Below are 20891 nucleotides of genomic sequence, written 5' to 3' on the forward strand. Positions count from 1 at the left end.
CCATCCCTAGTGGACAGACGGCCTAAAGGTCAGCGGTCAGGGCTGACAGGTTACCTGGCAGCTACGCCCCTAGCGGCCAGGGGGCGGAGAGACTGCGGAGAGCCAATCAGCTTCCACCTGCCCTCCATCTTGGACAGGATGTTGGAGCGCAGCAGGTGGGCCAGGGCCAGCTCTCCACCAATCAGGAGGTGGGACACCAGGTCAGTCAGCAGCAGCAGCAAATCACAGTCCAGCTCTGTCGAACTACACACACACACACACACACACACACACACACACACACACACACACACACACACACACGGAAACACTGAAATCAGAGGTCAGGAGGGTGGGGCCACGTCACAAAGCACCAACCAGAAGACACGATACAACAAACAACAAATGATGCAGATGAAGACAGAACGGACCCGCTTCCAAATCACCCGGTTCTACCAACACCTCCAGAAAAAAAAAATTTCTGGGAATCTTTGTGGTGTACGTTTCCACCTGAAAGTCTCCAAACCAGACTCAGTGGTTTAAAGTAAACAACAGCAGACATAGTGGTGAACATGGACCTGTGTTTCAGTCCAAACATTTCCTGGTTCTGTTCATGTTAGGTCCAGACTATTTCCTGGTTCTACATGTATCAGGTCCAGACTATTTCCTAGTTCTGTTTGGGTCTGGTCCAGACTATTTCCTGGTTCTATTTGGGTCAGGTCCAGACTATTTCCTGGTTCTGTTCGTGTCTGGTCCAGTGTTATGACCCTGGGTCATAATTTGTCTATTTATATGTATATGTATGTGTTTTCTGTTTAGTGTGTGTGTGTTCTCCCCCGTCCTGTAGGTGTGCTGTGCCCCTTTTGTGTCTGTTTGTTGCAGGAAGCAGATTGGTGGAACAAGATTGCCCGGCCCCTTTAAAAATGGCCCTGGAGCTTCCATCCCCGCTCTCTCTGGCCTCCTGCCAGCTTCCAACCCTGTGTTCGCGTGTGTGACCGTCAGTCTTCGTGTGCTCGTGTAACCATTTGATTGTATATAGTTGTAAATAGTTTTTGGTTGTAAATTGAACCTTTTTCAGGTAGGGGAGGTCGGCTCTTTTGTTTTCCCGTTTTGTCCTGTTTTTTGGTTAGGAAGTTAGGTTAGTTTTCTGTATTTTATTTCTTGCATTTATTTTGAGTAGGTAAGTTAGTTTAAACTTGACAGAAGATATTTTGTTTGTTGTCTTAGCCACTCCCTCCCCTAATCCTTCCTTAGTTGTTTTGAAAAAAATAATTCTAATAAACATTGTAAACTTTAGTTTTCAACTGACGTGTGTGCTTGGGAGCTGGGAGGGGACAAAATTGAGCACATTATGTTGGCTCTGGTAAACCCCTAGGCCGGGGCGTAACACCAGACTATTTCCTGGTTCTGTTCGGGTCAGGTCCAGACTATTTCCTGGTTCTATTTGGGTCAGGTCCAGACTATTTCCTGGTTCTGTTTGGGTCAGGTCCAGACTATTTCCTGGTTCTGTTCAGTCAGGTCCAGACTATTTCCTGGTTCTGTTTGGCTCAGGTCCAGACTATTTCCTGGATCTGTTTGGCTCAGGTCCAGACTATTTCCTGGATCTGACTGGGCAGCAGGGTCTTGGCTCAAAACATTCAGCACGCGGTCCTGACTAAAACCACACCCACACCTATGTGACTACGCTCCCCGTCTTCTGCTGCAGTCACCTGCTCCCCCTGCTGGTCACATCAAACATCACCACGTTCAGAGTCTCCTGTACAGTCTGTAGTCAGACTGAATACCACCCCAGCTGATCTCTCCTCCTCTCCCAGCCCCTCACTAATGACAGCTACACCCCTCACTCACACCAGCTCACCTCTGAGGAACCATCTCTCTACTGGTCACCATCCCATTCCTGTTATTTTCGGTTCACGTATGGGGTTTCACACTGCTAAAAGGCATCGTAATATCACCAATCTCCGCCCATTAATATACACCACAGTCATTGGTGCGTCCTTCTCTGTAGGGTTATGGAATTGCCAATCTGCAGTGAACAAAGCAGATTTTATTGCTGCCTATGCCAACCATCACACACTGGACATCCTGGCTCTCACTGAAACCTGGATTACGCCTGAAAACAATGCAACCCCAGCCGCACTTTCTATCAGCCACACATTCTCTCACACCTCTGGTCCGTCTGGACGAGGAGGTGGCGTGGATCTGTTAATTTCCAACAAATGGAAACACAATCAACTCCTACCTTCAGTCAAATACAACTCCTTTGAATTCCATGCCATCCTAGTGACAGCACCAGTCAAACTTTACATAATTGTCATTTATCGTCCACCAGGGCAACTGGGTGATTTTCCTGATGAGCTTGACACTCTGCTTTCCTCCATCCCAGAGCATGACTGCCCCATGCTAGTCCTCGGTGACATGAACATCCACTTAGACAATCCCAGCTTCTCAGATTTCATGTCACTAATACTCTCTTTTGAGCTACAGCGGGTTTGCAGTCCTCCAACCCACAAAGCTGGTAAAGAGCTCGACCTCATTTTCACCCGAAACTGCATCACAGATGCCCTCACAGTCACACCTGTACACCTGTCTGACCACTGTTTCATTCAGTTCAGTGTGTCTCTCCCTGAAAAACACTCTGCTCCCTCCCCCATGGTCTCTTTCCGCCGCAGCCTCCGCAATTTGTCCCCCACCCACTTCTCCACTGTCGTAGCCTCCGCTCTCCCTCCCCCCAGCACTTTTTCCTCCTTAGAGGTTAATGATGCCACTGAGTCTCTGTGCTCTACACTTAGCTCCTGTCTGGATAATCTGTGCCCTCTATCTACTAGACCCGCTCGATCCTCCCAGTCCCACCCATGGCTCAATGATAACCTCCGGTCGCTGCGTACCAACCTCAGAGCCGCAGAGAGAAAATGGCACAAAACAAAAAGCTCTTCTGACCTGATCACATTCCAGTCACTATTGGTATCCTTCTCATCCAGTGTCAATGCTGCGAAGAAGGCTTACTATAATAACAAAATTCATTCTGCCACTGACACCAAGAAACTATTCTCAACCTTTAAAACACTACTCAACCCTCCACCTCCACCGCCCACTACTAATCTGACAGCAGACAATTTTGCTTCATTTTTCACAAATAAAGTGTCTACTATCAGCAGTCAGTTCACTGATCCACCCATAGACTGCACGCCTCCTTCTTCAACATCATCATCATCATCACACACTGCTTCTTCTCCCCTGACTATGGCTACTACTAACTCAACTGATAAAAGCCCAACTGCGTCATTCCCCTCATTTACTCCCCTCACAGAGAACGAGGTGTCTAAACTCCTTTCCTCTAGCCGTCCTACCACATGCCTGTTGGACCCTATTCCATCCAACCTCTTACAGTCTGTTGCCCCTACTATCACAGCACCAATCACACATGTGATGAATGCTTCACTGACTTCAGGAACATTTCCTACAGTATTTAAACAAGCGCAGGTAACACCACTACTCAAAAAACCTTCCCTCACCCCCACTCAAGTGGAGAATTATCCACCAGTCTCACTCCTCCCATACCTTTCTAAGACCATCGAAAGGGCGGTCTTCAAACAGGTCACAGAATTCCTCTCCCAAAATAACCTCCTTGACATCAACCAATCTGGCTTCAAAATCGGCCACTCCACTGAAACGGCTCTGTTGTCTGTGACAGAAGCCCTGAAAGAGGCTAGAGCAGCAGCCAAGTCTTCAGTACTCATTCTACTGGACTTATCAGCAGCATTTGACACTGTCAATCATGATATCCTGTTATCCATACTCTGGAACATGGGCATCACAGGCCACGCCCACTCCTGGTTTCAATCTTACCTCACTGGTCGGTCCTTCAGTGTGTCCTGGCTAGGGCACACATCAGCAGTTCACCGCCTCACCACGGGGGTCCCCCAAGGCTCTGTGTTGGGCCCCCTCCTTTTTGCCATATACACCACCTCACTCGGTCAGATCATCCACTCACACGGCTTCTCATATCACTGCTATGCTGATGATACCCAGCTCTATCTGTCATTCCCACCTGATGACTCCACAGTCTCAGTGCGGATCTCAGATTGTCTCTCTGACAGATCTGCATGGATGAAAGCCCATCACCTTCAGCTGAACCTGTCCAAAACTGAACTGCTGCTCTTCCCAGCTAAGCCAACCATACAGCAGGACATCTCCATCAGTACTGACTCCATACCTCTGGCTCCTACCAATGTAACACGAACCTTGGGAGTCATGATCAATAATCAGTTGACCTTCACAGATCACGTTGCCTCTGTCACCCGATCATGCCGTTTCACTCTGTTCAACCTAAGAAAGATCAGGCCATACCTAACCCAGCAGGCCACCCAGCTCCTGGTGCAGACTGTGGTTATCTCCACCCAGCTCCTGGTGCAGACTGTGGTTATCTCCACCCAGCTCCTGGTGCAGACTGTGGTTATCTCCACCCAGCTCCTGGTGCAGACTATGGTTATCTCCACCCAGCTCCTGGTGCAGACTATGGTTATCTCCACCCAGCTCCTGGTGCAGACTATGGTTATCTCCACCCAGCTCCTGGTGCAGACTATGGTTATCTCCCGTCTTGACTACTGCAATGCTCTTCTAACGGGCCTCCCAGCTTGTGTTGTCAAACCACTACAGATGGTCCAGAATGCAGCAGCGCATCTGGTCTTCAATCAGCCTAAAAGGGCACATGTCACCCCCTTACTCACCCTAACAGGGCACATGTCACCCCCTTACTCACCCTAAAAGGGCACATGTCACCCCCTTACTCACCCTAAAAGGGCACGTCACCCCCTTACTCACCCTAACAGGGCACATGTCACCCCCTTACTCACCCTAAAAGGGCACATGTCACCCCCTTACTCACCCTAAAAGGGCACATGTCACCCCCTTACTCATCCTAAAAGGGCACATGTCACCCCCTTACTCACCTAAAAGGGCACATGTCACCCCCTTACTCACCCTAAAAGGGCACATGTCACCCCCTTACTCATTGAGTTCCACTGGTCTACCCATAGCTGCCCACATCAAATTCAAATCCTTAATCCTAGCCTACAAAATCCTCAGTGGGTCTGCTCCTGTCTACTTAGGTGCACTAATAAAAGCTTATGTCGCCCCACGACCACTCCGCTCGTCTGGGGAACGTAGTCTGGTGGTCCCCAGACCTTGTACAAGACAATCCAGTCTCTTTTCATGGGTCGTTCCACGTTGGTGGAACGCTCTACCAAGTGCTATGAGAACAGAGGCGTCCCTGCCCATCTTCAAGAAGCTCCTGCAGACCCAGCTCTTCCAGGAGCACCTCCTGTCCTGGCACTTTCAAACATCCCATTTTAAATATTTTAATAAAGTTCTTCCCAGAATTATCACAGATTTTCCCAGGATTATCTCTGGACCTGCTGCGGTGGTCCTGCCTCTCTCCTGCCTTCATCATCATCACTCACCTATCCTCAACCGCCTCCATGTGTCTCCCCCTACTCCCCCCTTCTCCCCCTCTCCCCTAGTCTCTATCTCTATCTCTCTCTCTTTTTCTCTTTCTTTACTCTCTCTCTTTAACCCCAGCTGGTCCTGTCACTCGTCCCTCCTCCTCAGTCTGGTTCTGCTCCAGGTTTCTGCTGTTAAAGGTCCTGTTTCCTTCCACTGTCTCCATCACTAGTGTTTACTCCTGGAGGATTCTGTTGGTTTCTGTAAATTGGCTTAGAGTCTGGTTTGGACCAACTCTATATATACAGTGTCATGAGAGAACTTTTTTGTTGCGATCTGGCGCTATATAAATAAAATTTGATTGATTGAGTGATTTAATTGGTTTTCCCTGTAAGTCGCTTTGGAAAAAAGCGTCTGCCAAATGCATAAACATAAACATCTGTTTGGGTCCAGACTATTTCCTGTTTCTGTTTGGGTCAGGTCCAGACTATTTCCTGGTTCTGTGTGTATCTGGTCCAGTCTATTTCCTGGTTCTGTTTGGGTCAGGTCCAGACTATTTCCTGGTTTTGTGTGTATTTGGTCCAGTCTATTTCCTAGTTCTGTTTGGGTCCAGATTACTTCCTGGTTCTATATCTGGTTCTCACCTCAGCTCGTCCACCACTCGCACCAGCAGGTGGAAGGTGTTCATGGCGGCCTTCAGGTGGGCAGGATCTCTCTGCAGGTGACTGTATGTGGGTGTGGTTAAAGATCCACAGTCTGGGCTCAGAGAACCGGATCAGAACCACAGCTCAGACCCAGTGACGGTCGGTCCGTTTGGGTTCAAATCCTGGACTGGGGTCTGAGGCTCCGCCCACTGAAGGTTTGAATGCCCAGTTTGGGTCAAATGGAACTTTTTTCTGTTGGTTCATATTTTACATTAAATGCGACTTCTATCAGTTAGGAATCTGAACTGAATGTAACCCTGAAGTCACCCACATGGTCCTGAAAGAGATTGGAAAATATCAGATCTGGGTCAGATTTAGGACCACATATGAAAGTGGTCCGGGTCAGACTTAGGACCGCATATGACAGTGGTTCAGGTCAGATTTAGGATCACATATGACAGTGGTTCAGGTCAGGTTTAGGACCACGTATGAAAGTGGTCCAGATCAGATTTAGGACCGCGTATGAAAGCGGTCCGGGTCAGATTTAGGACCGCGTATGACTGCGGTCTGGGTCAGATTTAGGACCACGTATGACTGCGGTCTGGGTCAGATTTAGGACCGCGTATGACAGCGGTCCAGGTCAGATTTAGGACCGTGTATGAAAGTGGTCCGGGTCCAATTTAGGACCACATATAAAAGTGGTCCGGATCTGATTTAGGACCACATATAAAAGTGGTCCGGGTCCGATTTAGGACAGCATATGAAAGTGGTCCGGGTCAGATTTAGGACCACATATCAAAGTGGTCTGGGTCAGATTTAGGACCACATCAAAGTGGTCTGGGTCAGATTTAGGACCACATCAAAGTGGTCTGGGTTTCTGTTTCACACTAAACCCTTGTCTGCACAAACACACACTTTCATGTCTTTGAAAGCATCACATCAGAGGCTCCGCCCCCTCTGTGGTCTCCAAGGATATCTGAGGCGGAGTTTTTTGATGACATCACTGGTGCTGATGAAGCTTCTGTAGGTGAAGAGGAAGGCCTCCCGGAACTCCTCCTGTTCTACACACACACACACACACACACACACAAACACACACACAGAAAACATACACACACAAAAAACACACACAGAGAAACACACACACACACACACACAGAAAAAACACACACAGAAACACAAAACATCAGTTCAGCCCAGAAAGAAGACTCTGGTCAGGTCTACATGGATCCGGTCTGGTCCAGTCCGGTCTGGTCCAGTCCGGTCTGGTCCAGTCCAGTCTGGTCCAGTCCGGTCTGGTCTACATGGATCCAATCTGGTCGGGTCTGGTCCAGTCCAGTCCGGTCTACATGGTTCTGGTCTGATCTACATGGTTCCGGTCCAGTCCACATGGGTCCGGTCTGGTCTACATGGATCTGGTCTGGTCCAGTCCTGTCTAGTCTACATGGGTCCGGTCCATCACCTGTCCAGGTAACCCCGCCCACGGTCTCACCTGTGCTGCTGTCCATCTCTGTGGCGTAGACCAATAGGATGTCCGGAGACGCTGCCTTCACGTCCGGCCCCTCCTCCTCCTGAGACGGGGGTCAAAGGTCAGACTTCATCAACCTTATGCACTTCAGAGGTCAAAGGTCGGAGCCGTACCTCTGTCTTCAGGGTCAGTCTGAGGAGGATCTGCTGCCGCTCTGTCAGTAACACCTCCTCCTGCTCCTCCTCCAGCTCCTCCTCCTGCTCCTCCCCTTGCTCCTCCCCTTTCCTGCTGCCCTTTGACCCCTCCTGTTGGTGACTCTTTGAACTGCACAGTCAGTAGATGGGCTTCAGACAGTCATTCTGCTGGAGCTAACAATGCTAATGCTAATGCCCATAATGCTCACTGACCAATGGTATCAAATACCATCTGTGTGTGTGTTAGTGTGTGTGTATATGTGTGTATGTGTGTGTGTATTTGTGCGTCTGCGAATGTATATGTATGTGTGTGTGTATTTGTGTGTGTCATACCTCTTTGTTGGATCTTCCTCCTGTAAATGAGGTCAAACAGTTAAAACAACGTAAACTTTCTGTCTTCCTTTCTTTTATTTTTCTCTTTTTTCTTTCTTCCTTTCTTTTATTTTTTTTCTTTCTTCCTTTCTTTCATTTTTCTTCCTTTCTTTCTTTCTTTCTTTCTTTCTTTTCTTTCTGTACTAAATGAACCTTATATTATTTGTGTTTCATGGAGTCATGGTGTTCTTTCTTTCTTTCTTCCTGTTGTTTTCTTCTCTGTCTTTATTTCTTTCTTTCCACACTAAATGAACCATGTATTATTTTTCGTTCCATGGAGTCGTGTTGTTGTTGTTGTCGTACCTGGAGCCTCTTCTTTGGTGGTAGAGCAGGAGCAGGAGGCAGTCCCAGTGAGTGGGCAGAGTCCCAGTCCAGGTGCATGTGTGTCAGCTGGTTGGTCAGGTCCACCTGGTGCTGGTTGGTCAGGTCCACCTGGTGCTGGTTGGTCAGGTCCACCTGGTGCTGGTTGGTCAGGTCCACCTGGTGCTGGTAGGTCAGGTCCACCTGGTGCTGGTTGGTCATGTCCACCTGGTGCTGGTTGGTCAGGTCCACCTGGTGCTGGTAGGTCAGGTCCACCTGGTGCTGGTTGGTCATGTCCACCTGGTGCTGGTAGGTCAGGTCCACCTGGTGCTGGTTGGTCATGTCCACCTGGTGCTGGTAGGTCAGGTCCACCTGGTGCTGGTTGGTCATGTCCACCTGGTGCTGGTAGGTCAGGTCTACCTGGTGCTGGCGGCTGCTGGAGCGCTGGAAGGTGGGAGGTCGCTGGTAGAAGTGGGCGGTGGACTCTGAACTGTAGGAGGAGGGCAGGACCAGCATGTACTGATGGATGTGTTTACGCTTCTGTGGGAGGGGTGGCGGGCTCTGACTGGGGGACGCAGGGTACTCAGCACTGGGGGTGGGGTCTGGGAGTGGACAGATGGGCTCAAACTCAAAAGAAGGCGGGGCATGAGGACTGGATATTCCTGTGGAGAGAGAGGAGAAAGGCCAGGTTAGGATCAGGAGGGTCAGGTGGTCCAGGTGGTTCAGAGGGGGTCCAGGTGGTCCAGGTGGTACTGACCTACAGTGCTACAATGTCTCTTCTCTGGCAGAGTGGGCGGGGCCAAGGGGTGGGGAAGCAGAGGGGGGAGGGGCTCCGAGAAGGACAGGTCTGTACGCAGGAAATCATAATCTGGATCCTCCTCTGAAAAAAAAAAAAAAAAACACACTGAAGGTAAGAGAAGGAGTACTAATAATACTAGTACTAAAAGTACTAGTAGTAATAGTACTAGCAATAATAGTAATAGTACTAGTAGTAGTATTAGTAGTAGTAGTAGCAGTACAATAACATTCCATCTCCTCCCTCTTCTGTGTATAAATCCTGTGTTTAGTGTGTGTGTGTGTGTGTGTGTGTGTGTGTCCACCAGGAGGCAGCAGTCACCAAACACTACTTCCTGTTTCTGCAGACACACAGGAAGTGACATCAGCCCTTCCTTGCTGATGATAAACACAGGCCTGTGTGTGTTTGTGTGTATTTGTGTATGTGTATTTGTGTGTGTTTGTGTTACCATATTGTGCGCTGGATTCTGTTGATGAAGATGAAAATCTTTTCAGTGACTCTTCATCAACTTCCTGTTTCAAAATAAAACCAGAGTTGATTGAATTTAAATCAGACTCAGTTCGATCCTGAATCAACGTAAACATCTGTTCCATGATGTGTTTGAATACATCTGTGTTTTCTGCTCCTCCCTCCAACTGATCACATCCTTATCATCATAGTTTGTCTCTGTCTTTAAGTGTGAAGCCAAACTGGAATGAAAACAGTAAATATCAACTAAACAAAACATTCAATGGATGGAATGGAGCATCTGTGACCCGTGTTGTCATAGCAACAGCAGCATCTGTGACCTGTGTCGTCATAGCAACAGCAGCAACTGTGACCTGTGTTGTCATAGCAACAGTAGCATCTGTGACCTGTGTCGTCATAGTAACAGTAGCATCTGTGACCTATGTCGTCATAGTAACAGTAGCATCTGTGACCTGTGTCATCATAGTAACCATAGCGTCTCCGGCCCCTGTTGTCATAGTAACAGTAACAGTAGCGTCTCCGGCCCCTGTCGTCATAGTAACAGTAACTAGCGTCTCCGGCCCCTGTCGTCATAGTAACAGTAACAGTAGAGTCTCCGGCCCCTGTCGTCATAGTAACAGTAGCGTCTCTGGCCCCTGTTGTCATAGTAACAGTAACAGTAGCGTCTCCGGCCCCTGTCATCATAGTAACAGTAACAGTACCGTCTCCGGCCCCTGTTGTCATAGTAACAGTAACGGTAGTTTCTCAGGCCCCTGTTGTCATAGTAACAGTAACAGTAGCGTCTCCGGCCCCTGTCGTCATAGTAACAGTAACGGTAGTTTCTCAGGCCCCTGTTGTCATAGTAACAGTAACAGTAGCGTCTCCGGCCCCTGTCGTCATAGTAACAGTAACAATAGCGTCTCCGGCCCGTCGTCATAGTAACAGTAGCGTCTCCGGCCCCTGTCGTCATAGTAACAGTAGCGTCTCCGGCCCCTGTCGTCATAGTAACAGTAACAGTAGCATCTCCGGCCCGTCGTCATAGTAACAGTAGCATCTCCGACCCCTGTCGTCATAGTAACAGTAACGGTAGTTTCTCAGGCCCCTGTTGTCATAGTAACAGTAACAGTAGCGTCTCCGGCCCCTGTCGTCATAGTAACAGTAACAGTAGAGTCTCCGGCCCCTGTCGTCATAGTAACAGTAGCGTCTCTGGCCCCTGTTGTCATAGTAACAGTAACAGTAGCGTCTCCGGCCCCTGTCATCATAGTAACAGTAACAGTACCGTCTCCGGCCCCTGTTGTCATAGTAACAGTAACGGTAGTTTCTCAGGCCCCTGTTGTCATAGTAACAGTAACAGTAGCGTCTCCGGCCCCTGTCGTCATAGTAACAGTAACGGTAGTTTCTCAGGCCCCTGTTGTCATAGTAACAGTAACAGTAGCGTCTCCGGCCCCTGTCGTCATAGTAACAGTAACAATAGCGTCTCCGGCCCGTCGTCATAGTAACAGTAGTGTCTCCGGCCCCTGTCGTCATAGTAACAGTAGCGTCTCCGGCCCCTGTCGTCATAGTAACAGTAACAGTAGCATCTCCGGCCCGTCGTCATAGTAACAGTAGCATCTCCGACCCCTGTCGTCATAGTAACAGTAGCGTCTCCGGCCCCTGTCGTCATAGTAACAGTAACAGTAGCGTCTCCGGCCCGTCGTCATAGTAACAGTAGCGTCTCCGGCCCGTCGTCATAGTAACAGTAGCGTCTCCGGCCCCTGTCGTCATAGTAACAGTGGCATCTCTGGCCCCTGTCGTCATAGTAACCATGGCATCCGTCCCATTCCCTGTTCTCACACACAGACACACGTGGTTACCTGTCTATCAACTTCAGGCTCTCGTATCATTGGTGCTACTATAGCAACCCTGCAGGGGGCAGGGATTAAGGAGTGGCGCTTCTTTGGGGGCAGAGCCGGAGGACTGAGGACAAACACACACATGCAAAAGAAAAACAGGATTTAGTTTGGCATTGTTATTAACTGAATCTAATGAATGTAATTGATATAATCACCTACAGTACACACACACACACACAGGGGTGACGTTTTTTTGGATAAACAAAACTACCAAACCGTCCATCAGTGACAGTAGTGGACAGTGGGCTGAGTGGTTGTCATGGTAACCAGTCTGTGGGTTGAAGGTCGGTCCTGTCGGACAGTTGTCATGGTAACCAGTCTGTGGGTTGAAGGTCGGTCCTGTCGGACAGTTGTCATGGTAACCAGTCTGTGGGTTGAAGGTCGGTCCTGTCGGACAGTTGTCATGGTAACCAGTCTGTGGGTTGAAGGTCGGTCCTGTCAGTCGGTCTGCTGTGTTCAACAGGAACGAACGCCCACCACAACTTCCTGTCTGTGTCACTTCTGCTTCTGCTACTTCCTGCTGTCGTTCAGTTAGTGCAGAGAGAGGAGGGGGGAGGGGGAGGGGGAGGGGGAGGGGCCTTAACTTCCTGTTTCATTCAGCCGTTCCTTCGTTACATCCAAAGTCTGATGTTCCACCAGCGTAACCATGTTTACTGTCATGATTATGATTATTATTATCTTATTATTAAACTGTAATAGATATAAATGATAAAAATATCATTTCCTTTAGATCTTTCTAATGAGTAATCATCTGCTTTTCTGTTTTTATTGTTATTGTTCTTCTTTCCTTTTGTTTTGTTCTGTTTCTTATTTGTGGACTTTAGTTCTGATTCTGGAATCTTCATATCCTGATGGATCCAGAAAGTTCTACTTAATAGAACTGAATTGAATAGAATCAAGTTTAGTGAAAAATGGGATATAGTCATGTGTTTTTTTTCTCCAGTGTTAAGATTAACTAAGATAAGATAAGATAAACTAAGATAAGATAAGATTCGCTAAGATAAGATCAGATTAACTAAGATAAGATAAGATAAACTAAGATAAGATCAGATTAACTAAGATAAGATCAGATAAACTAAGATAAGATAAGATTCGCTAAGATAAGATCAGATAAACTAAGATAAGATAAGATAAACTAAGATAAGATCAGATAAACTAAGATAAGATCAGATAAACTAAGATAAGATAAGATTCGCTAAGATAAGATCAGATTAACTAAGATAAGATAAGATAAACTAAGATAAGATCAGATTAACTAAGATAAGATAAGATAAACTAAGATAAGATCAGATTAACTAAGATAAGATCAGATAAACTAAGATAAGATAAGATTCGCTAAGATAAGATCAGATTAACCAAGATAAGATAAACTAAAGTAAACTAAGGTAAAATAAGGTGAGATAAGATAAACTAAGACAAACAAGGACAAGATAAGACAAACAAGGACAAGATAAGATAAATGAAGATACCACATGAATCTCCCACCACATGCATGCCCCGTAAATATTATAAAGGTGTAAAATACTAAAAATGTTTCACAAGTGAATAATTCTGTTTTTCCTGCACTTTAATTTTTGTATCTGCTTCTGTCAACTGTAACTGAACCAGTTCACTGTGGACCAGGTCTTACCCAGATCCCTGTAGGGGGGTCTCCATGGGGGGCATGGGTGGTTTGGGCGGGGCTAAAACCTCCTCTTCAGGTCGTCTGCAGTTTGACAGGTTTGATGTCTTGTGTTCTTCCAACTCTGAGGGTTGTGATTGGACGGGAGACACAGGGGCGGAGTTTTCTTGTCTCTCTTTAACCAATCGAACGAGCTCCTGAAAAAAAAGGTGAATAGAAAACAGGTTTATTTTACTAGGACACAAATATGAACACAAGGACTATTGGACAGGTGGACCTTAGGGTGGACCCGGACCACTTTCATATGCGGTCCTAAATCTGACCCGGACCACTTTCATATGCCTCGGTCTCACCTTGGCTCGGTCCAGAACGGCTCGGATCACCGTGGTAACGCTGGTAACCGTCTCCTTGTTGCCACAGGTTACCCCCTGCAGCATCACCTGATCCGCCCAGCCAATCAGCTGCGCCAGAGACTCGTAGAGACGACGGAGACAGGAGGAGACGGTCCGACTGCGGAGGACAGACGGACACGGGTCACATGACCTGTAGGGACAAGGTCAAAGGTCAACGGCAGCTCTGCCTACCTGCTGCGGAGGCGCGGCTCCAGCTGGACCAGAGACTGGACCGACTCCAGGACCCGACCGGAGGCCCCGCCCAGCAGCCCGCCCACCACGGACCGGTTCTGGACCAGTTTGTCCGGTCCGGGTCGGTCCACTCCTAGTCGGTCCACCAGGGCTTTGAAGTACTGCAGAGAGCTGACCACTGCCCGTTGGCGTTCAGAGAGGACGAGGAGCGACTGAAAAGGACAAAGAGAAGGATGAGGAGAGGACAAAAACAACGGCTAACAAAAACAAACCAAGACAAGCAAAAACAAAGAGTGGGTTCATGTGGTCCAAGTGGGTTCAGGTGGGTCATGTGGGTCCAGGTGGGTTCATGTGCGTTCATGTGGGTCCAGGTGGGTTCATGTGGGTTCATGTGGTCCAGGTGGGTTCATGTGGGTCATGTGGGTCCAGGTGGGTTCATGTGGGTTCATGTGGTCCAAGTGGGTTCAGGTGGGTCATGTGGGTCCAGGTGGGTTCATGTGCGTTCATGTGGGTCCAGGTGGGTTCATGTGGGTTCATGTGGTCCAGGTGGGTTCATGTGGGTCCAGGTGGGTTCATGTGGGTTCATGTGGGTCCAGGTGGGTTCATGTGCGTTCATGTGGTCCAGGTGGGTTCATGTGGGTTCATGTGGTCCAGGTGGGTTCATGTGGGTCATGTGGGTCCAGGTGGGTTCATGTGGGTTCATGTGGTCCAGGTGGGTTCATGTGGGTTCATGTGGTCCAGGTGGGTTCATGTGGGTCATGTGGGTCCAGGTGGGTCATGTGGGTCCAGGTGGGTTCATGTGGGTTCATGTGGTCCAGGTGGGTTCAGGTACCTCATCCTGTGGGTCCTGGAGCTGCAGGTCTGCCGGTTTGACTCTCTGTGTTGGGGCGTGTTTGATTCGCTCAGTCTGTCTAATCCGAGGCGGGTGGAGCTTATCCTTCAGCCTCAAAGTGAGGGAGACAAACTGGGAACGATGGGAGTCTGGAAGGAGGAGAAGGACGAGGAAGAGGAGGAGGAGGAGGAGGAGGAGGAGAAGGAGGAGCAGGAGCAGAACGTCCACATTGTTGTGTTTCATCTTAAATAAACCAACAGGAAGTGAACAACTGTGAACGAATGAAACAAACAGAAGGAACTTACCTGAAGGAGAAGAAGACATATCTGCAGACAGACAGGTGGACGGAGGGGTGGACAGACAAGTGGTTAATCCTCTGCTTTCATTCTTTAATCCTCTCTCTCTGTCTGTTCGTCTTCTTCCTCTTTCTGACTCTTCACTTTCACATGTTCTGCATCAGCATCACTCTGACTCTATAGCTCCACCTACTGGTCCCACAAACATAATAATGAAAATGAAGATAAAGTAAAAGGTTGTTCTAAGGTCAGAGGTCAGATAGAACCCTTTCAGTTGTTCTAGGTCAGATAGAACCCTTTCTTCCACCTCTGTTCAGATGGAGCCTATAACAAGTGAACTGTGACGTTAATTTTCAACATTAACTGATATGAAAGTATTTGTCATAGTAATAATAATAATAATAATAATAATAATAATAATAATAATAATAATAATAATAGTTATAATAATGGTATTTTAAAATATAATAATAATAATAATAATAATAATAATAATAATAATAATAGTTATAATAATGGTATTTTAAAATATAATAATAATAATAATAATAATAATAGTTATAATAATGGTATTTTAAAATATAATAATAATAATAATAATAATAATAATAATAGTTATAATAATGGTATTTTAAAATATAATAATAATAATAATAATAATAATAATAATAATAATAATAATAGTTATAATAATGGTATTTTAAAATATAATAATAATAATAATAATAATAATAATAATAATAATAATAATAATAGTTATAATAGTTATAATAATGGTATTTTAAAATATAATAATAATAATAATAATAATAATAATAATAATAATAATAGTTATAATAATGGTATTTTAAAATATAATAATAATAATAATAATAATAATAATAATAATAGTTATAATAATGGTATTTTAAAATATAATAATAATAATAATAATAATAATAATAATAATAATAATAATAATAATACAGGGTGGGGAAGCAAAATGTACAATATTTTGAGGCAGGGATTGAAAGACAGTGTATGACCAATTAGTTTATTGAAAGTCATGAGAATTTATTTGCCACAAGAAAATGTCCATAATAGAAAATGTTTTTATTCTATGTTGTTGTTGTTTTTATTCTATTTGTAAGATAATTGCACATTTCCTATTTTTATTTGGAAAAATATTGCCTCAGGGAGCAGTCTGGTTGAGTTTATTTGTATTATTCAAGCAAAAAACTAAGTTATTTTTAATTTGCACAACAAATTATTCAAGGAAAAGCAAAAAGTATTTCTACAATATTGATGTTTCTTTCAGTAAAAGTTGTAACTGCACCACTGATGCAATGTTGTTGGGGTTAAGGGGGGCCTGGAGGTTTTTCATCCTCCAAAGGGGGCCCGACAGAAAAAGATTAGGCCCTTTTCCACCAAAAGCCCAGGAACTTTATTACCAGGAACTTATTTGTGGTAAAAACAGTTGGTGGTAAGTGCGTTTCCACCACACCCTGAAGTTCAGGGTAATTAGTTACTGAGAAGCAGCGGTTTAGGGGTGACTGGAGCTGCAGTTCCACATCTGACCACAGGGGGCGGAGTTGGACCAGTTTAACAAGAAGAAGAAGAAATAAAAGAAGAAGAAGCAGCAGAACCAGAGCCCACCTGTGCAGCTTGTGTTCGTGCTTGTGTTGGTCCAGAACCAGTGGGTCCACATGTCCGCGGGTCGGGTCCTGGAGGTCTACCTGGACCTGCTGTCCCAGCCGTGCAGGGCGGTCCACATCCTGCTCAACTGTACCCGGATCCCGCACCGGGTCCGGACCGTGGCTCTGAGGAAAGGTGAGCTAACAGCTAACGGCTAACAGCTAACGGTCCGGTTACCCGGTCCTGTGGTCCGGTACTGGAACGGTACCGGGCTCAGGGTCTATGTGGTCCCGGTTCACATGACTCTATGTAACTGCGTGGATCGTGAACTGTGGCCTGGTGACCTTTGACCCACATCAGAACAGGATGACGTAACCAGGTGGACGGTTCAATGTGTCCGGTCAAACCCGTGATGCGTTCAGGGACATTAACGGTAATAGTAATTTAAAGCCCCTCCCTAACTGTCTGTCCCAAACTCTGTGTGTGTGTGTGTGTGTGTGTGTGTGTGTGTGTGTGTGTGTGTGTGTGTGTGTGAGAACTGTGGTTCCTGGTGTTGCGTTCAGGGGAACAGCGGACTCCAGAGTTCACGCAGCTGAACCCCATGCAGAAGGTTCCGGTTCTGGTGGACGACGGCTTCGTCCTCACAGAGAGGTGAGTCCTGTCCGTCTGTCCTCCTGTCCGTCTGTCCCAACACAGCTGACAGTGAACGCATCGTGTGTGTATGTGTCACAGTGACGCCATCCTCAAGTATCTGGTCACTAAGTACCACGCCCCCCAACACTGGTATCCACGGCAACCAGAGAGACGAGCCCGCGTGGACGAGTACACAGCCTGGCATCACAGCAACACACGACCACACGCAGCCAGAGTATTCATACTGGAGGTACAAGTACACACAGACACAGGTACAAGTACACACAGACACAGGCACAAGTACACACAGACACAGGTACAAGTACACACAGACACAGGTACAAGTACACACAGACACAGGTACAAGTACACACAGACACAGGTACAAGTACACACAGACACAGGTACAAGTACACACAGACACAGGTACAAGTACACACAGACACAGGCACAAGTACACACAGACACAGGTACAAGTACACACAGACACAGGTACAAGTACACACAGACACAGGTACAAGTACACACAGACACAGGTACAAGTACACACAGACACAGGCACAAGTACACACAGACACAGGTACAAGTACACACAGACACAGGCACAAGTACACACAGACACAGGTACAAGTACACACAGACACAGGCACAAGTACACACAGACACAGGTACAAGTACACACAGACACAGGTACAAGTACACACAGACACAGGCACAAGTACACACAGACACAGGCACAAGTACACACAGACACAGGTACAAGTACACACAGACACAGGTACAAGTACACACAGACACAGGTACAAGTACACACAGACACAGGCACAAGTACACACAGACACAGGCACAAGTACACACAGACACAGGCACAAGTACACACAGACACAGGCACAAGTACACACAGACACAGGTACAAGTACACACAGACACAGGCACAAGTACACACAGACACAGGTACAAGTACACACAGACACAGGCACAAGTACACACAGACACAGGTACAAGTACACACAGACACAGGTACAAGTACACACAGACACAGGCACAAGTACACACAGACACAGGCACAAGTACACACAGACACAGGCACAAGTACACACAGACACAGGCACAAGTACACACAGACACAGGTACAAGTACACACAGACACAGGCACAAGTACACACAGACACAGGTACAAGTACACACAGACACAGGCACAAGTACACACAGACACAGGTACAAGTACACACAGACACAGGTACAAGTACACACAGACACAGGTACAAGTATACACAGACACAGGCACAAGTACACACAGACACAGGCACAAGTACACACAGACACAGGCACAAGTACACACAGACACAGGTACAAGTACACACAGACACAGGTACAAGTACACACAACCTAAAACCTGAATGTAGAGAATTAATTTAAGCATCTTGTTCCATCTGTAAAAAAAAAACATGAATCTGAAGTATCACTTTGTCAGAATGCAGTGAAAGTACACATAATGCAGTAAAAGCAGACATAATGAAGTAATAGTACACATAACGGAGTAAAGTAGACATAATGCAGTAACAGTACACACTTCCTGTCCCTGTCCGATGTAAATGGCTTTAATCTGAATCAGCTTTAATCGGTTCCTGATGTCAATTCTTATTGGACCGTAATGACTAGAGCGTTGACTCCGCCCCCAGGTCCTGGTCCCCGCCCAGACCGGGTCCCCAGTGGATGGGGTCGTCCTGCAGCGGGCTGTGGCCCAACTGGACGACACGCTGGACAAACTGGAGTCCATGTTCCTGCGCAGACAGCCTTTCCTCTGCGGAGACGACGTCAGCCTGGCCGACCTGCTGGCACTGTGTGAGCTGATGCAGGTAGGCCACGCCCACATACACACCTGCTGGCACTGTGTGAGCTGATGCAGGTAGGCCACGCGCACATACACACCTGCTGGCACTGTGTGAGCTGATGCAGGTAGGCCACGCGCACATACACACCTGCTGGCACTGTGTGAGCTGATGCAGGTAGGCCACGCCCACATACACACCTGCTGGCACTGTGTGAGCTGATGCAGGTAGGCCACGCCCACATACACACCTGCTGGCACTGTGTGAGCTGATGCAGGTAGGCCACGCCCACATACACACCTGCTGGCACTGTGTGAGCTGATGCAGGTAGGCCACGCCCACATACACACCTGCTGGCACTGTGTGAGCTGATGCAGGTAGGCCACGCCCACATACACACCTGCTGGCACTGTGTGAGCTGATGCAGGTAGGCCACGCCCACATACGCATGCACGCACACACAGACGTGCACACACACACACACACATACATATGCACACACTCCCCGTTGGTTGTGAGCATGCTCAGTATCTGTGTGTGTGTGTGTGTCCAGCCTCTGGGCGGAGACAGGGACGTCCTCCAGAATCGTCCGCAGCTCCAGCGCTGGAGGAGCCGTGTCCAATCAGCCGTCAGCGACGCATTCGACCACGCCCACTCTGTGCTGTACGCCCTCCGGGACCGCCGCAAGGCCAAGCTGTGACATCACCACAGAAGGAGGCGGAGTCAAAGAAGATGCGGAACGATTAACGACAAAGATGACGACGATTCTCAACAAACGAATGAAACAAAACTGATTTAAACAGAAAATGTTTGATATTAATGATCAACTCCAGGATCATAAACCTGGTCCGGGTCCAGGTCCGGGTCCAGGTCCGGTTAGTGCCTTTAAAACCATCATGGTGACTGGGTTTAAACTGGTTTATTTATGGGGGTGCAGATGTAACCGTATGAGTCCGAACATACGCCGCTGTCATGTGACCTGTGTTTATTTGACCTCTGACCCCGTGGTGGCGCTGTAGGTTCCACGTTCACACCAGTTTAATCTGAAGAAATAATGACTGATCCGAGTGTTTGTTTGTTTTCATGCAAAACTAACTTCTTTCCAAACAGAACCTGAAAAACTGAAGTTGAACCAAACTAAGTGGAAGTGAACGTTCTTCTGCCTCCGTGTTCGTTACAGACACACAGTGTTAATTAGAGGATGTCGGTCCAATTCCAGTTTTCTTCAGCCATGTCAGCCTGTTCATATTTAAAGGAGTTTCATGTATGTAGTATTTTTTCCACTAAAACACAAACACTTGTATTTGTCATTATTTCTCTGTTGTTTTTGACCCTCTTGGTCTGAATGTGGAACCGGAACTAAAACCAGGTCAACATCTTTTTGTTTTATTTTTTAAAATTTTTTTACTTTATTTTGTTAAAATTTAATTATTGTTTTTTCAGGTTGACATCTTTGATTAATATTTTCCTTTCGTGGCCTGGATCCGCCCCTTTGCTGGACCGGCTTTGGTCCACGGGCCACATGTTGGACCCTGAGGCCGTTACCGGAACCTTCCATGAACATAAACCTGATCCTCCGACTCCCAACAGGGTTCAAATAAACACTAACTTCACCTTTATAATTAAAGCGGTGAATGTTCAGCCTCATGCAGAAAAACTCCTCCGTCCATGTCACAGTCATTCTGTCCTGAATGCTGTGTTCAAGGCCCTGTGTAAATCACAGCTTTGTGATCCCTTTCTTCTATCAGTCTTTGAATGCATCACAGCTCTGACGTACATTCACAAATCACTGCCTTTTTGTCTTTGCACTTTCTGATCCTGACTGTTGTCCAATCTGTGGTCACATGACTAAACAGAACCATAGATTTGTATCGGTCACATGATGACGTTTGTAAAAAAATGCAAATAAACACTAATTTTTAAATAAAGGTTTTAGAGATGATGT

General features: G+C 46.9%; 2 protein-coding genes across 5 annotated transcripts in view; one reads left to right on the plus strand and one right to left on the minus strand.

The window, feature by feature from the left end:
• The window catches only part of LOC115416102 (rap guanine nucleotide exchange factor 1-like), a 34538-nt gene that overhangs the window by 8149 nt on the left and 5498 nt on the right, over nt 1-20891 (minus strand). Inside the window, exons 1-16 of one of the 3 annotated variants that reach the window (XM_030129811.1) lie at nt 14877-14988; nt 14572-14720; nt 13740-13951; nt 13509-13665; nt 13165-13352; nt 11496-11598; nt 9644-9707; nt 9157-9279; nt 8796-9061; nt 8403-8747; nt 8061-8080; nt 7707-7857; nt 7558-7636; nt 7042-7126; nt 6066-6152; nt 55-243 (exon numbers count right to left, since the gene is read on the minus strand). In XM_030129811.1, coding sequence (XP_029985671.1) covers nt 55-243; nt 6066-6152; nt 7042-7126; nt 7558-7636; nt 7707-7857; nt 8061-8080; nt 8403-8747; nt 8796-9061; nt 9157-9279; nt 9644-9707; nt 11496-11598; nt 13165-13352; nt 13509-13665; nt 13740-13951; nt 14572-14720; nt 14877-14895 — 2237 coding nt within the window. In that variant the 5' untranslated portion in view covers nt 14896-14988. Of the gene's footprint in view, nt 1-54; nt 244-6065; nt 6153-7041; nt 7127-7557; nt 7637-7706; nt 7858-8060; nt 8081-8402; nt 9062-9156; nt 9280-9643; nt 9708-11495; nt 11599-13164; nt 13353-13508; nt 13666-13739; nt 13952-14571; nt 14721-14876; nt 14989-20891 lie in introns of those variants that run through there. The other 2 variants (XM_030129810.1, XM_030129812.1) reach the window with 2 other exon arrangements.
• gstt2 (glutathione S-transferase theta 2) lies at nt 16448-20888 on the plus strand. 2 transcript variants are annotated; one of them, XM_030129818.1, is made up of 5 exons: nt 16448-16676; nt 17045-17132; nt 17214-17386; nt 18797-18973; nt 19500-19635. In XM_030129818.1, exons 1-4 carry the CDS (start codon nt 16553-16555, stop codon nt 18961-18963), a joined length of 552 nt encoding a protein of 183 aa, XP_029985678.1. In that variant the 5' UTR covers nt 16448-16552; the 3' UTR covers nt 18964-18973; nt 19500-19635. The 2 variants fall into 2 exon arrangements, with proteins under 2 accessions (XP_029985678.1, XP_029985677.1); XM_030129817.1 differs by having other exon boundaries at nt 16450-16676; nt 17214-17364; nt 19500-20888.

This window comes from Sphaeramia orbicularis, unplaced genomic scaffold (genome assembly GCF_902148855.1).
Source record: "Sphaeramia orbicularis unplaced genomic scaffold, fSphaOr1.1, whole genome shotgun sequence".
Taxonomy (NCBI): Eukaryota; Metazoa; Chordata; class Actinopteri; order Kurtiformes; family Apogonidae; genus Sphaeramia; species Sphaeramia orbicularis.